We start from the raw sequence: 17,050 nt of genomic DNA, 5'->3' as shown, positions 1-17,050 counted from the left end.
CGGGCAGCAGTGAGCCAAGGACAGCTCCTCTGCGGTGTGCCGTCCCTAATGCCTGGAGTAGCAAGAGCGATGCTCTCTCGAGCCCAGGGGCTCTCGGGTGATGGTGCCCTGCTGTCCTGAGAGGGGCAGATTTTGTTCATGTGGCTAGAGATGTATCAACAGGCGGAGAGCGTCTCCTAGAGGGCAGAGGGAGACCCCTGCTGACGTCTTGCTTCAGTTAATGTTCCCCACCTCTTCCACCCCCGGCGTGTCATTGACCCCACAATCTTGTCATGTTAGGTGGGTTGGGGGTGCCATCCTTCTTCGCTGGATAAGGAATCCAAAGCCCCGAGAAGTCAGGAAACGTGCCTGAGAACCTCACAGGGGGCTGGTGGCAGACCCAGGCCTGCAGATCAGATGCCCGGACTCCTCTCCCCCATCCTCTGCCCTTCCGTCTCGCCACCTTCTCTTTACTCCTTTTAAATAATAAGTGGCAGCATAGTAGTTAAAAAGCCTGGGCCCTGAATTCAGACCCGCAGCCTCAAATCCTGGCTCTGCCACGCACCCGCCTGCAGGCACATCTCTTAATCTCCCTGTTCCTTAATTTCCTCATCTGTGAACTCGTGCCCACCCCATAGGGTGGTGTGAGGTTTAACTGAGCTGGTTGTGCCTGGCCTGTGGTCAGCACCGACGCCTTAGCGCCCTTAGTGGTCACCACTCCGTGTTAGCCATCTCCCTCGTGATGGTTGTTTGTCCTAACTGATGACCTACAGTTTCCACGGCTGTGCTGGGCTCTTGGGTGTTCACAGAATCCCACATCCACCATCAGGCTGCAGAAAGACTCTGCCTAGCTAGGCTTTGGTGCTCAAGCAGCATTAAAAGCACATAATGACAGTTCTTTAAGGTCAAAATGTGAGGTACAGGTTGAGTGCTGTGTGCCATGGGAGTTGGAGGTCTGGAGTCCCGGAGGGGACTGGTGGGGGAGCAGAGTCCAGCAGAGCAGCAGAGAGAGTGGGATAAGGGTCCCAGCAGGGAGGTTCTCTTCACCTCTTTCCCAGGGCAGCTTTCAGAGCAAGGAGCTTAGCGGTGACCCTGTGTTTTGCCGTCCCTGCAGGTGGGCTCCCAGCGGTTCAGTGTCAACATGCCCCACAAGTTCGGGATCCACAACTACAAGGTTCCCACCTTCTGCGACCACTGCGGCTCCTTGCTCTGGGGCCTCTTGCGGCAGGGTTTGCAGTGCAAAGGTAAGGCGCTGGTCCTGGCCTCCTCCCCCCCGCACCTGCACCCCGATGTCCCTCCTCTTAAAGAATCTTTTCGTAGCCTTGAGAGCGCGTTCCAGGCCGGCCAGAGGACTGAGCCCAAGCCCTCGCCAAGCCCTTATTAGTTACTCCGAGCATTTGTTAAGTAGCCTCTGTGCAGAGGCCATTCAGGGACTCTGTAGAGGGAACCAGAAGAAGGAAGGCATGGCCCGATCTTTTAAGATAGTGAACAAGCCGGGGAGACAAGATGAGCCTATGGAAGTGCAGAAGAAATTTAAGGAAAAAATACATTAGAGTAGAAGTAGAGTTAGGCCCTGAAATAAGTCATAGAGATTCTTCTGTCACCGTCTGTGGTTCAGAGCTTACTCTTGGAAGGAACCCTGCTAAAGCACTGCCACATCTTATTGATCCTTTGTAGGCCTGTGATAGATGTTATATTATGCCCATGGCCCCCACGAGGAAACGGGCTCAGAGACTAAGTAATCTGATCATGTCATGTAGCTTGTGAGCAGAAGTAGGGTTTGAACCTTGACTTCTGAGTCTTGAGTTTCTTCCTGTTTCCTGCTGTCCTGCCTGTGAATTGATTTCTGCTCAACTGAGTGTGCTAAGTGACACAGGTTATGGCATGTAATATGGGGAGGTGGGGACATACCCTGGGGGCCTGGATAGAGTGTCCAGTTTCGCAAACTGGTCCCAACCTGCTCACAGAGTTGGACAACCATGAACTATTGGGCAGGAACGTCTCATGGCCATTATTTAAAAACAGTGTTTTATTATATTAAATTTAATGAAAAACATTAAATTTTATGAAATTACTTTATGTTATAAAATCAGTATTTTATTATTAGCAAATGTATTATTGATAAATACCTATTGTGGAAAAATTGGAGAAAGAGGTAAAGTATAAGAAGGAAAGCTGAAGCCATGAACCAATTGGTCATTGAAGGGATCCCAATGAGAAATTATGAGGACTGGAAATAAGGTACTGGCTGTAGTGGGAATAAAGAAGGAAACCAACTTAAGAGGTATCGAGGGGTGATTTATTGGCTGTAGTGACGAGATCCAACTGGGAGGATGGCGACACTACTCGCTGAGACAGGGAACACATGAGGGAGGGCAGGGCTGGAGGCAGTGATGGTGGAGTTGAGTTGGGGGCATGTTAACTTTGAGGTGCCTGTGGGAAGTTTACATGGAGCTGTCTGACTGTTGGACGTTCTCATCGAAACTCCGAGGAGAAGTCTAGACTGAGCATTTAGATTTGGGATTTGTCAATGTCTAAGTAGTAGTTAAACCTATAAAGCAGATGTCATCCCCAGGATAAGTACCTTGAGTGTGAAGAAAGAAGAAAACAACTTGGGAATCTGGGGGGTAGGGTGGGGTACCAGCATCCTAGGATGAGCGTGCAAAGGAGCTGGGAGGGAAAGACCTCAGAGGTAGGAGGAAAAGTAGCAAGGGATGGCATCATGGAAGCCAAAAGAGTAGAGAGTATTTTTTTTTAATTTAAAGAAGGAAATGATGGATAATGCCAAATGGTTCTAAGAAGTTATTAAAGTAAGAAGTAGAACATGGGAAAATAGAACCACCATATGATCCAGCGATTCCACTTCTGGGTATTTTCCTGAAGAAAATAGGAACACTAATTTGAAAAGATATATGTACCCCTGTGTTCATTGCAGCATTATTTACAATAGCCAAGATATGGAAGCAACCTAAGTGTCCATTGATAGATGAATGGATAAAGATGTATACACACACACACACACAAAACACACACACACACACACACACACACACACAATGGAATAGTTCTCAGCCATAAAAATTAATTAAATCTTGCCATTTGTGACAACATGGATAGACCTAGAGGGTGTTATGCTAAGTTAAATAAGTCAGACAGAGAAAAACAAATGCTGTATGATTTCACTTATATGTGGAATCTATAAAACATCAAGTGACCAAACACAAAACAGAAACAGACATAGAAACAGAGAACAAACAGGTGGTTGATGGTGGGGAGGGGGGGAGTGAAATAGGTAAGGGAGATTGAGGTAAAAACTTCCAGTTACAAAATAAGTGAGTCAGTCACAAGGGTGAAATGTACAGCATGGGGGCATAGACTCAATAATACTGTAGTGGCCTTGTATGGTGCAGATGGTAACTAGACTTATTGTGCTCATTTTGTAAAGCATAGAAATATTGAATTACCATGTTGTGCACCTGGAACTAACATAGTGTTGTAGGTCAATTATGCTTCAATAAACCTTAAAAAAAAAAAAAAGTTGAACATGGGGTTGGATTTAACAACAGGGAGGTCGCTAGTGCCCTCAGCAGGAGCTGTCTTGGTGGGGCAGTGGGGATGGATGCCCAAGTGCAGAGGCTGAAGTGAGAATGGAGGGTGAAGTATTTTCAGGTTATTTTATATAATCAGGAGAAAGACAGTGGAAATGGTGAGCCAGGAGAGACAGGGGACCATTGACAGAACAGGGACAGAGAGATGGATACCCCTTCTCCCAGTGGAAGGAAAGCCTCAAGGCCAGGCCAGGGTACAGATATGTGTCCTATGTTGGGGAAGGGAGTCCAGGAGGAGGTGATTAGGCAGAGTGATCATTGGAGTTCTGAATCTTTTGAGGGCATTGCAAATAAAAATAAAGATTTCTGAAACAGGAGATCCTGTTCAAAGTTGAGGTGAGAAGTGGGGGTGGTGTGGAAGGCGTGAGCAGGGTTGGAAACAGCTGTCGCGGGAAATGAGGACGACCTGCCCCAGGACAGGAGGAAGTGCTGGCTGCTGACTCGTCTCATGTCCTGTGTGAGCTTCCCAGACATTCACATTTCCCTTTCTAGAATTCTAGCACGTGACCTGAAAGAAACAGGGCCTACCCGAAATCCTTTTTGCCATTATGTGACATTAAAACAAAGGAAGAGAAAGAAAAAAAATGCAGCAGGAATCTCAGATGTTTTCAGAGGAGTGATGCATTTTTTGGAAAGTTGAGTGGGGTTGCTGGGAAGCAGAGTGCCTGCTTTGGATGGGACTCTGATGAAGCCATGTCTGGTTTTTAGTAAATCTATTAATTATTGAACTATCTAGGGAATCTAAATGAAGATTCGTCATATCATAAATATTGATATCTTTAGAAAGCAGCCCAGATGCCCAGACGCAGCAACTAGGGCTGTGGGTCCCTGGCTGACCCCGGGAGAAGGCAGGGCTCAGGGACAGTGTATTCAGCTCTGTTTTGGCAGGAAACACACTCAAGCCTGCTCAAGTAAAGGATGGGATGAACGAGGCTGCCTAGGGTAAGGATTCCTGTTCACTGGAGCCCAGGGGAACGAGGGGGTCAGGCCACACAGAGACAAGAAGGTAAAGGCTGTTCAGAATTTAGGGCCCCCAGCAAAAGTTCACAGATGTTCCCTGTCCTTTTCCTCTGCTACCATGACTTGGCCATTTCCTCCTTGCTCCTTTCCTACTCTTGCTGTTCCTGTCTCTCTCTCTCAATTAACAGACTTTATTTTTTTAGAGTAGTTTTGGATTCACAGCAGAACTGAACTGAAGGTACAGAGATTCCCCATATACCCCCTGACCCCACGTACACTGAGCCTCCGCCACCATCACCATCTCCACCAGAGTGATACATTTCTTACAGTCGCTGAACTTACATTGACACATCATAATCACCCAATGTCCGTAATTTACATTAATTTCACTCTTGGTGTCGGATACTCTGTGGGTTTTGACAAATGTATGATGACACGTATCATACAGAGTGGTTTCACTGCCCCCCCTGCCAATCCCCCGTGTTTGCTTCTCGCTTTTGATCCTTTTTCAACCTCAAGTCTTTCTGCCCCTGCAGGCCCCTTACCCTGTGGAGAGTTTGATGACCAGAAGAGGCCAGAAAGGGCCAGGACAGGGGCCCCTCGTGTCTGGGTCTAAGCCTGGTTCTGCTCCTATGATTTCTAAGAAAAGGAAATCAAGACTTAGTTACCTGCCCGGGGTCCCAGAGCAAGTCCCCATGGAGCTGGAGTTAAACCCAGGCAGCGGGCTCCTGCCCTGGCTCTGACCCGTGCTCCGTGCCCTCTCCTGCTAGGGGAGACTCCGTCAGATTCTCACCTCTGCTGGATCAGGCTGGCTTGGCCTCCTGGGCTGGAGCCCCTATCCCCTGGTCGTGGTGGGACACCAGCCACTTGGCCTGCTGGTCTTTGGCGTCAGCTCTGTTGCCCGTTCCGCCCCTGGCGATATCGGTTTAGGTATTTTTAGTGAAACCAGTTTCTCTCGAGCCTGGGTCTATAGGGAAGGATCCATGAGACTGTCCTGGTCACCCTCCCTTCAGCCTAAAATTGCCTGGGCCACATGGGTTCAAGTGTGGTGCATATACTCTTTCAGAGATTGTCCCTCTGTCAGCCAGGGAGAGGGAACATAATTACCCCTGTTTTACTGGTGGAGAATGGAGAACAGTGTGCAAAGGGGGTACAACAAGGGGCCTGTGGGGCGCACCTCTGTCCTCCGGGCTGCCACCTCCCTCCCAGAGCCCAGAGGGGACAGATGCTTGGAGGATGCTCACGGGCTGTTTTTGGTAACTGAGTCCTTAATCAGGGCAGAAAAACACCACCACTAAGTGATAAGGCAAAATATTTCATTCCTGTCCTTTGTTTTTGTTTTGTTTTTGTTTTGTTTTTGTTTTTAGCTGTGCCACGTGGCTTGCGGGATCTTAATTCCCTGACCAGGGATTGAACCTTGCGCCCTCGGCAGTGAAAGCACGGAGTCCTAACTACTGGACTGCCAGGGAATTCCCTCCTGTCTTTTGTCTTATGATTTGAGTGCTGGCACAGTTGCTGTGTCTCTCTCCAGGCTCGTTGAGGGTCTGTCTGAGCCCTCAGCCACTATTAGTCCAGAAATTAGCTTCAGACGTTCAAATATTAGCGTCACTGAGGCATTTGAACCCTTTTTGTTCTTCACTTTATTTGAACTGTGCTGCTTCCCCAACGTGACCACCTGCACAGTGAACCCCCTAGGGTCCTTTTGCACCTGTGTTTTGTTTTTCCATTGACTCATGGAGTTATTGCCGTGTGGAGGTAAAGACTCCCAATACCTTAGGATTTGTGTTTCCTTCTCTAAAGAAGGTGTGGGGTTCTCACGTGTCCTGTGGGTCACTGCCCGCCTCTCTTCTGCCCATGAGCTCACACTCATGTCTCCAGCACAGCCGCCCTGAAGTCATCAGGCACCGAGGGGCAATTTAACAGAAATCCAGACCTCTTCTCACAATCCACAGTGCCCTCCTGGTTTGCCGGTCCCCATCTGCGGTGGGCTCCCTACTCCTGCCTGTCCCCTCTGACTGCAGCTCTGTACCGAGGTGGAGGATAGGTACAGTTGGGAAAGTTCTGGCCTGGAAATTCCTGAAGAATCTCCTTCCTGGCTTCCTGACTCTCTCTCAGATCCTATCCTAGTAACAGCTGTGATCCGAGCCTGCTTTTGTGGGCTAAGGGGCAGAGTGTCACTGTCCCGTGGGTAATGAAGAACAGGCCATCTTGTTTGGGGGAAACCCCTTAGGCAGAGAGCTGTGGCCAGTGAAGATCCCAGATTAGGAGTCCAGGGAACTGGTCTGTCCTGGTTCTGTCCTGTCACTGCCTGGCTGGGCAATTACAGGCAGGGCCCATTGGCCAGGTGACCCCAACTGCCCACCTGCCTTCTGAGAATTATAATGAAAGTAATGAAAACAGAGTGATCTTAGCTGTATATACCTCGTGGAGTGGCTGCAAGAGCCATAAAGATAGGAGGAAGGAAAGGTCTTCTCTCTCCCTTCCTCCCTCCCTCCCTCCCTTCCTTCCTTTTTGGATATTTAAAAAACATTAGAGACAAGAAAAAGGATTTTTATTCTCATCATTTTTGAAAATATCAGCCCTTCACTATTATTTTTTGACAGCTAGGTTCCTTGTCATATCTTCAACTTTTATTCGTATTTTTAGAATTTTAAAAAAACACAAAGGACTTCCCTGGCGGTCTGGTGGTTAAGACTCCGCACTTCCATGGCAGGGGGCATGGGTTCAATCCCTGCTCGGGGAACTAAGATCCCTCATGCCGTGCAGCATGGCCAAAAGACAAACAAACAAAGCCACAAATAATACATAAATAATTCTCACTAGGAAAGATTCAAGCGAGACTTAAGTCTTAAGCATATGTATAAAAAATATTAAAATCCTTTGTGTTCTTTTTCCACATCCATCCCCAGCCTTAACTGCTACTAACAATTTGCTATGGATCCTTTCAAGCCTTTCTGTGTGCATTTGTTGCATGAATACTTATGTACACACATATACGCTGTAATAGGCATCTGTTGGTGCATAACACATTATCCCAAAACCTAGTGGCTTAAAACAACCAATATTTATTACCTCAGAGTTTCTCTGGGTTAAAAATCTGAATGCAGCTTAGTTGAGTGCTTCTGACTTAGGTTTTCCCATGAGTTTGCATCAAGCTGACAGGTGGAGCTTTGGTCTCATCTGAAGGTTCAACTGGAAGAGAATCCCTTCCAAGCTCACTCATGTTGCTGTTGGCTAGAGACATCAGTTCTTTGCCACATGGGCCTCTCCATAGGGCAACTTACAGCATGGAAGCTGGTCTCCTTCAGAGGAGGCAAACAAGAAAGCAAGAGGGGATGCCCAAAACAGAAGCTGTACTGTTTTGTAACCTAATCTCAAAAATGACATCCCATCACTTTTGACATTTTCTGGTCGTTAAAAGAGAATCACTACGTCCAGCTCCCCATTTAATGGGAGGGAATGGTGTGAAGGGTCAGATACCAGAAGGTGGAGATTATTATAAGCCAACTCAGAAGCCACCCACCCCCCCCTTCGTACCATATACACACACACACAGAAATATGATCACCTTCTCTGGGAGGTCTACCCTTTTAAAAACTGAAGCTCCCGTCTCTTAACTTCCTTCACCTTCCTCTGCTTTCTTTTCCTCTTTACAACAATTGTCACCTTCTAATAACTTAAATTACCTATATTTTATGTTTCTTTCTTTCTCTCCTAATCAGAATATGAGGTCCATGAGGGCAGAGGTGTTTTGGGTCTGTTTTGTTCTCTGCTGTTTCCCCAGCATCTAGAACAGTGCCGGGCACATTAGCATCCAATAAATGTTTGTTAATTACATGCTATATGCATTGTTCTGTAATTTGCTTTTCCTACAAGTCAGCATATATAAGGTTACATCATTCTTTTTACTGGCTGTTTAATATTCCACATCATGGGACATTCCATACATTATTTAAAGCTTACCTTCTTGATGGACATTTACTTACAGTGTCCTCACCATTTAATGCTGCTGCAGGCATCCTCATATATGCATCTTCATGCATTTGTATGAATAATTATGAAGAAATGCTCGTAGAAGTCCTGTAGTAACTTCAAGCCCTGTCTTTTGTGGTCAAACCACATAAGGAGGGAATTACAGAAGGACACTTTTCGTCTGTTTGTTGCTTGTTTGTTTTTACATAAGTCATGTTCCCTGCCTGCTTCACCTTCTTGTGCCTCGACATTTAATTTTGCATGATCAGAAACTGCCTATGTAGTGACTTTAGGATTTCAGTTACCTATTATCTGCTGGGGTCTGGTCATTTTTGCTGCCTATGTGTTAACTAATTTCCACAGAGTTAGAATACACTGAAAAGCATGGCATCCTGGTTTGTGCAAGGCATCAGGGAGAACTTGGAGATAAAACATCACCTTAGTTTTCTAGAAATTTGCCCTCTACTTGGGCATTAAAACATAAGTTAAATGTAGACAACAGTTCAGGCAGTGAATCAGAAATACGTGTGAGCAGTTCAAAGGCAAGAGAGGCCAACAGGAACTTGGTCAGGACAGGCTTTCTGGGGGGAATGGGGCTTGAGCTACACCTTGAGGGAGGAGGAAAGGAGGGCAGGGGAAGATGTTCTAGGTAGGTAACGGGTTATACCTAGAGGGCAGGGGAGGAAGAAGCAGTTCCCTGCTCAGCACTGAAATGCCACAGGAGCCTCCTTGGTTGATTCTGAATCCTTGCAGTAGCAGCTGGCAACGCCTGGGGATCATGACAAATGCCCCGCATCGTAAGTGGAAGGTCAGTGGGAGACTCAGTCAGAGTTTTCGTCCGAGGAATGCCAGGTAGCAGACAATTGGCCAGTCATTGCTTCTGGAAAGCTTTGAATGGTGGTTCCAGTGCCCAGTCTCTATCTGGTGACAGTTGGTGCCCAATTTAACCCCCAAGGAGCTCCCCTCTAACCTCCTGTTCTCATCGTCTGCCCAGGACTCTGCACCAGTCACTCTCCCACCCCTGCCAACCTCCATGGCACAAGCACACAATTTCCTGTTCAAAATTGCGTGTGCTCTGCTTCTGAGTGTGGCGTGGCTGACTAATCTGTCACGAAATCAAACCACTGCTCTGGCTTACCCTCCAGGGCCAAGTAACCCTCATGTAAAGAGATTTCTGCAGGGCACATAGGCCCGCCCATCTCCCTTTGTGATTGTTCCGACAGTGTCATCCGCTTGCTTTGGGAGAAATCGCAACAGCCTGACTTGCCCCATTGCAACCCTCGCTTTAATCTCAGCTATGAAAAGGGTGGAAACATGGAAACCAAAATGAAGGTCAGAGTGCTGGAGCCCCCATCTGTCCTGAGGATGACACTGCTGCTGCAGTACCACCCAGCACAGAGTACGAGCTCAACAAATATGTGATGAAAAACTAGGTGGTAATACTATAATGATCCTCCTTTTAGAAGAGCTCCAGCGGGGCAGCTCTGTTTCTTCCCAGTGCAGTTCATCCAGGTGGAACAGTTGAAAATGAACAATATGAAGCTGCCTGGAGAGGGAAGCCTTAGGGCAGCCTCGAGCTATGAGGGGTTAGGGAGCCTTGCCACTGGGCCTGGGTGCCCACCAATCGGGATGGGGCAGAGGAGTGCAGAAGGGGGGTGATTTGGCTGGTTTGTCTGCCCCAAACGTTTCCCCTTTCTTTTTTTTTTTTTAAAACATCTTTATTGGAGTATAATCGCTTTACAATGGTGTGTTAGTTTCTGCTTTATAACAAAATGGATCCGTTATACATATACATATGTTCCCGTATCTCCTTCCTCTTGCGTCTCCCTCCCTCTCCCAATCCCACCCCTCTAGGTGGTCACAAAGCACCGAGCTGATCTCCCTGTGCTATGCGGCTGCTTCCCACTAGCTACCTATTTTACATTTGGTAGTGTATATATGTCCATGCCACTCTCTCACTTTGTCCCTGCTTACCCTTCCCCCTCCCCATATGCTCAAGTCCATTCTCTAGTAGGTCTGTGTCTTAATTCACGTCTTACCCATAGGTTCTTCGTGACCTTTTTTTTTTTCTTAGATTCCATATATATGTGTTAGCATACGGTATTTGTTTTTCTCTTTCTGACTTCCCCTTTCTTTTGATTCCAACTGGCACATCCACTTTCTCTTGCTGATCTGCAGCCTCTGGGTGTCACCTTACAGCTTCCAGGAGCCCCACTGTGGCTGCCTAAATTATGTCAAGTTCCTCTCCCTCAGCCAACTTTGCCCTCTTGTTTCCAGACTTTTCAAAGTTGCTTTTTCATGTGGTCCATTTTAACTGACATGTTATTGGATTTTTTTTTAACTTAACCTATTGGGACAACTACACAGTTCTCCTAGGGAAATAACAGAATTAAAAAAAATGAAAAACAAAGTCTCCAAAGACCGATCCTATCTTGCTGACCAGCCAACCTGAGCTAATTGTTTCATTAGGATGGACAGGTCTGGCGTTACAACACTAGGGGGCGCCAGTGACTAAATCACCTAGATAAGCTGCCCCTGCTAAGAAATTCTCGCTCTTCATTTGGTTGCTTCATTCTTGTCCTTTCTGTCACCTCAAGAAGAGACAGAAGACGACTTGCGTGAAGTTGGTGGGCAGGTGCAGGTGAGGTGGGCTGTGTGTCAAAGGGTAGCTGTTGCTAAGGGAAGTGGGACAGAGGATTCAGAGCTGAGCGCTGTTGCCTGCAGTCTGGGAGGCTCTGAGGATTTTCAGGCATTGTTAGTAATAACTCAGTTAATGGATTTGGCACCATGGCCAGGCTGTGGTGGAGTTTTCTCGTTCGTTTATATGTCTGAGAAAAGGTCCTCTCCCATCAGCGCACATGCTCCCCCATCCCCACACCCCTGCCTTTGGTTCTGTGGGCATCTTCAGCTCCATAATTCACTTGAACTCTTCAAGCCTGGGTTGGGAAGGAGGGGGAGTGGAGTCTGTGCTGTCCCTCCCTCTAGGTCAGGGACCAGGCCATGAAGGGCCAGTAGGAGGTCTGGCCATCCTGCCTGGTTTCACTCCAGAAACTGTGTGTGTGTGTGTGTGTGTGTGTGTGTGTGTGTGTGTGTGTGTTTTAATAGACTTTAACTTTTAGAGCAGTTTTCGGTTCACAGCAAAATTGAGGAGCAAGTACAGAGATTTCCAATATACCCTCCTACCCCCACCCATGGACAGCCTCCCTCACTATCAACGTCCCCACCAGACTGATACATTTGTTACAATCAGTGAACTTAAATTGATACATCATTATCCCTCAGTTTATATTAGGGTTCCCTCTTGGTGTTGGATATACTGTGGGTTTGGACAAATGTACAGTGTGTTGTATCCACCATTATATTATCATACGGATAGTTTCACTGCCCTAAAAATCCTCTGTGCTTTGGCTATTCATCCTTGCCTCCCCCCAGCCCCAGGCAATCACTGATCTTTTTACTGTCTCTGTGGTTCTGCTTTTCCAGAAAGTCATAGTTGGAATCATATAATATATAGTCTTTTCAGATTGCCTTCTTTCACTTAGTAGTGTTCATAAGTTTCCTCCATGTTTTTCATGGGTTAATAACTAATGTATTTTTAGTGTTGAATAATATTCCATTGTATGAACTTATCACAGTTTATTTAGCCGTTCAATTACTAAAGGACATCTTAGTTGTTTCCAGATTTTCATAACTATGAATAAAACTGCTGTAGACATCCGTGTGCTGGTTTTTGTGTAGACATACATTTTCAACTAATTTGGGTAAATACCGGGAGTGTGATTGCTGGATTGTAAGCTAAGAGTATGTTTAGTTTTGTAAGAAACTACCAAACTGTCTTCCAAAGTGGAAGACGTTTTTCATTTCCACTAGGAATGAATGAGAATTCCTGTTGCTCCATATCCTCACCAGCATTTGGTGTTGTCAGTGTTTTAGATTTGGGCCATTCTAAAACGTGTGTAGTGGTATCTTGTTTTAATCTGCAATTCCCTAATGCCATATGATGTGGAGCATCTTCTCATATGCTTGTATGCTATCTGTACATCTTTGGTGAGGTTTCCGCTCAAGTCTTTTGCCTATTTTTTAATTGGGTTGTTCATTTTCTTATTGTTGAGTTTTAAGGGTTCTTGCATATTTTGGGTAAGCTGTTATCAGATATGTCTTGTGCAAATATTTTCTCCCGGTCTGTGGCTTACCTTCTCATTCTCTTGACAGTGTCTTTTGCAGAGCAAAAATTTTTAATTTTAATGAAGTCCAGCTTATCAATTATTTCTTTCATTAATCATGCCTTTTGTGTTATATTTAAAAAGTCATCGCCATATCCAAGGGCACCTAGATTTCCTCCTATGTTATCTTCTAGGAGTTTCATAGTTTTGAGTTTTATATTTAGGTTTATGACCCATTTAGAGTTAATTTCTGTGTCTAGGTTCTTTTTTTTTTTTTTTTTATTCATCAGATATCCAGTTGTTCCAGCACTATTTGTTGAAAAAGACTATCTTTGCTCCCTTGTATTGCCTTTGCTCCTTTGTCGAAAATCAGTTGTATGTTTATGGAGGTCTGTTTCTGGGCTCTCTATTCTGTGCCATTGATCTGTTTGTCTATTCTTTCACCAGTACACACTGCCTTGATTACTATAGCTTTACAGTAAATCTTGAAGTCAGGTAGTGTTGGTTGTCCAACACTTCTTCAATATTGTGTTGGCTATTCTGGGTCTTTTGCATCTCCATGTGAACTTTAGAATCAGTTTGTCAATCTCCACAAAATAATTTCCTGGGATTTTGATTGAGATTTCAGTGAATCTATAGATCACACTGGGAAGAACTGTCCTCCTTACAACATTGAGACTTCCTACCCGTGAACATGGAATATCTTTACATGTATTTAGTTCTGTTTTTGTTTCTTTCATCAGTTTTGTAGTTTTCCTCAGTCTTGTACATATTTTCTTAGATTTATACCTAAGTATTTCAGTTTTTAGGTGATAATGCAAATGATATCATGTTCTTAATTTTAAATTCCACTTAATAATTATTGATAAATAGGAAGGTGATTGGCTTTGTATATTAGCCTTGTATCCTACAACATTGCTATAATCACTTATTAGTTCCAGTTTTTTGGTCAGTTCTTTCAGATTTTCTGCACAGATAATCATGTCATCTGCAACCAAAGACAGTTTTATTTCTTCCTTTCTACGCACTATACCTTTTACCTCCTTTTCTTGTCTTACTGCATTAGCTAGTACTTCCAATGCAATATTGAAAAGGAGCGGTGAGAAGGGACATCCTTGCCTTGTTCTTGGAACTAGAAAGCTTCTGGTTTCTTACCATTAAGCGTGTTGTTTGTTGTAGGGTTTTGTAGATGTTCTTTATCAAGTTAAGGCAGTTCCCCTCTATTTCTTTGTTGCTGAGAGATTTTATTATGAATGGGTGTTGGGTTTTGTCAAATGCTTTTTTTTTTTCGTTGATAGGCTTTGTGATTTTTCTTCTTTAGCCTGTTGATGTGATGGATTACATTAACTGATTTTCAAATATTGAACCAGGCTTGCATACCTGAGATAAATCATACTTTGTCATGATATATATTTCTTTTTATACATTGTTGGATTCAATTTGATAGTATTTTGTTGAGGATTTCTACATCTATATTTGTGAGAGATATTGGTCTGCAGTTGTCTTTTCTTGTAATGGCTTTGTTGGTTTTGGTGTTAGGGTAATGCTGGTCTCATAAAAGGAGTTAGGAAATGTTTCCTTTGCTTCCATCTTCTAGAAGATATTGTAGAGGATTGGTATAATTTCTTCCTTAAGTGTATGGTCCTGGAATTCAGTAGTGAACCTATCTGAGCCTGGTACTGTCTGTTTTGGAAGGCTATTAATTACTGATTTTATTTCTTTAATAGATAGAGATCTTTTACACTGTATTACATGTGTGAGTTTTGGCAGATTGTATCTTTCAAGGATGGTTTTGCTGCATCCTACTAATTATGAAAAGTTGTATTTTCATTTTCAATCAATTCAAAATATTTTAAAATTTCTCATGAGATTTCTTCTTTGACCCATGTGTTACTTAGAAGTATGTTATTTAATTTCCAAGTATTTGGGGATTTTTCCAAATACGTTTCTGTTATTGATTTCTGTTTTAATTCCACTGTGGTCTGAGAACAGACATTGTATGATTTCTATTATTTTTAAATTGTTAAGATGTGTTTTATGGCTCAGATTGTGCTCTGTCTTGGTAGATGTTCCATGTGAGCTTGAGAAGAATGTGTGTTCTGCTGTTGCTGGATGAGGCAGTCAATAAATATCTAGTTGATTAATGTGACTGTTGACTTCAACTATGTCCTTACTGATTTTCTGCCTTCTGTATCTGTCTATTCCTGATAGAGGGGTGTTAAAGTCTTCAGCCATAATAGTTGGTTCATCTATTTCTCCTTGCAGTTCGCTGTTTTTGCCTTACATATTTTGGTGCTCTGTTGTTAGGTGCATACACATTAAGGATTATAGTGTCTTCTTGGAGAATTGACCCCTTTATCAGTGTGCCCTTTGATGTCTCTGATAACTTTCCTTGCTCTGAAGTCTGCCCTGTCAGAAATTAATATAGCTACTCCTGCTTTCTTTTGATTAGTGTTAACATGGTATATCTTTCTCCATAACTTTAATTTTAATCTATATGTGTCTTATATTTAAAGTGTGTTTCTTGTAGATGATATGTACTGGGTCTTGTTTTGTGATCCATTCTGACAATCCCTGTCTTCTAATTGGTGTATTTAGACCATTGACATTTAAATTGATTATCAGCATAGTTGGATTAATGAGTACCTTTTTTGCTATTGTTTTCCATTTGATGCCCTTGTTCTCTGTTCCTATTTTTGTCTTCCACATTCTTTCCCCCTTTTGTGGTTTTAATTGAACATTTTATATGATTCCATTTTCTCTCTTTTCTTAGCATATCAGTTCTTCTCCTTCTCCCCCTTCCTCTCCCCCTCGTTCTCTTCCCCCTCATCCCCCTCCTCATCCCCTCCTCCTCCTCCTCCTCTTTTCTTATTTTAGTGGTTGCCCTAGAGTTTGCAATATACATTTACAACTAATCCAAGTCCACTTTCAAATAACACTCTAATACTTCATGGGTAGTGCAAGTACCTTGTAATAACAAAATACTCCTAGTTCCTCTGTCCCAGTCCTTATATTGTTGTAGTCATTCATTTCACTTATACATAAGCATATATTTTCTATACATATATATAAGCATAATAATTGAAAACATTGTTGCTATTATTATTTTGAAAAATTGTTATCTGTTAGATCAAGTAAGAATTTAAAAACTAAAAGTTTTTATTTTAGCATCACTTATTCCTTCTCTGATGCTCTTCCTTTCTTTATGTAGATCTGAGTTTTTGACTGATATCATTTTCCTTCTTTCTGAAGAACTTTATTTTTTAAGTTATAAAATATTTTTTATTGTAAAAACAGAGTCAATAGAAGTTGCAAACATAAATGTTTTCTCAGAACATTTCCCCTTGGTTCCTGAATTTGCCAGGTTCCTATGTACCAGCAAGTCTCCATTAGCACTTCTCAGATTTCATGGTCCTTTTTGGATATGTTTATTGATTATATGTAAATATTAATTAGAAACATAAGTCCATATGATATTAAAACAAACAAAAAAACCTGTTGTGCCTTTCTTTCACATTTCCTACAGGGAGATCTATATATCTCAGGTGCTTTCACAATTTAAAAGTAAAGTTTAAAAAAAAAAAAAGTAAAGTTAGTGCCTTAACCAAACCAAAGAATCCTCCATCACAAGTTACTAAATCAAACCTCTCATGACATTTGCAATATATCCAGATTTAAAGATTTTAAAACAAAAGAATTTAGAATTTAAAACAAACTTCAGACTGATTTTTCATATTTGAAAGACTACCGTTATTTGCAGCATACAAATGGAGAGAGTAGCGCAAAATGCATCAAGTTTTATATGATAAATATACTTTCAACCTAATGGCTGCTTCAAAAGCAAAGACTGAAAAATTACCTCTTCTTAAAAGTAATCTAGACTGACTCAATAAAGTTCACAATTTAGAAAGATCAATTGCTACTCTGTTTCCATAGTTTGCAAAATGATTTCAGAAACAGATTAAACATACAATTGTTTTACAAAAATAGAAATATTGGGGCTTCCCTGGTGGCGCAGTGGTTGGGAGTCTGCCTGCCGATGCAGGGGACACGGGTTCGTGCCCCAGTCTGGGAAGATCCCACATGCCGCAGAGCGGCTAGGCCTGTGAGCCATGGCCGCTGAGCCTGCGCGTCCGGAGCCTGTGCTCCGCAACGGGAGAGGCCACAACAGTGAGAGGCCTGTGTACTGCAAAAAAAAAAAAAATAGAAATATTGTTTGGGACTTTACAAAACTTTATAAAATATAATACTATATTTGTAAATTCAAGATAGTTTCACACTGAAATAGAAAATACTTCCACAAATATGAAGTCTAGTCAAACTTAACTGGTCTCTCCTAACCATTCTCATACATTATTTCTTCCAAAT

The 17,050-nt window shown here is 43.3% G+C and overlaps 1 protein-coding gene across 1 annotated transcript in view; it reads left to right on the top strand.

The window, feature by feature from the left end:
* Positions 1–17,050, top strand: part of PRKCE (protein kinase C epsilon) — a 509,705-nt gene that overhangs the window by 323,534 nt on the left and 169,121 nt on the right. Inside the window, exon 6 of the mRNA XM_065891335.1 lies at positions 1,094–1,223. Within this exon, the coding sequence (XP_065747407.1) occupies positions 1,094–1,223 (130 nt within the window). The remainder of the gene's footprint in view (positions 1–1,093; positions 1,224–17,050) is intronic.

This window comes from Phocoena phocoena, chromosome 14 (assembly GCF_963924675.1).
Source record: "Phocoena phocoena chromosome 14, mPhoPho1.1, whole genome shotgun sequence".
NCBI classification, from domain to species: Eukaryota; Metazoa; Chordata; class Mammalia; order Artiodactyla; family Phocoenidae; genus Phocoena; species Phocoena phocoena.
This window is presented reverse-complemented; position numbering and strand designations above follow the sequence as displayed.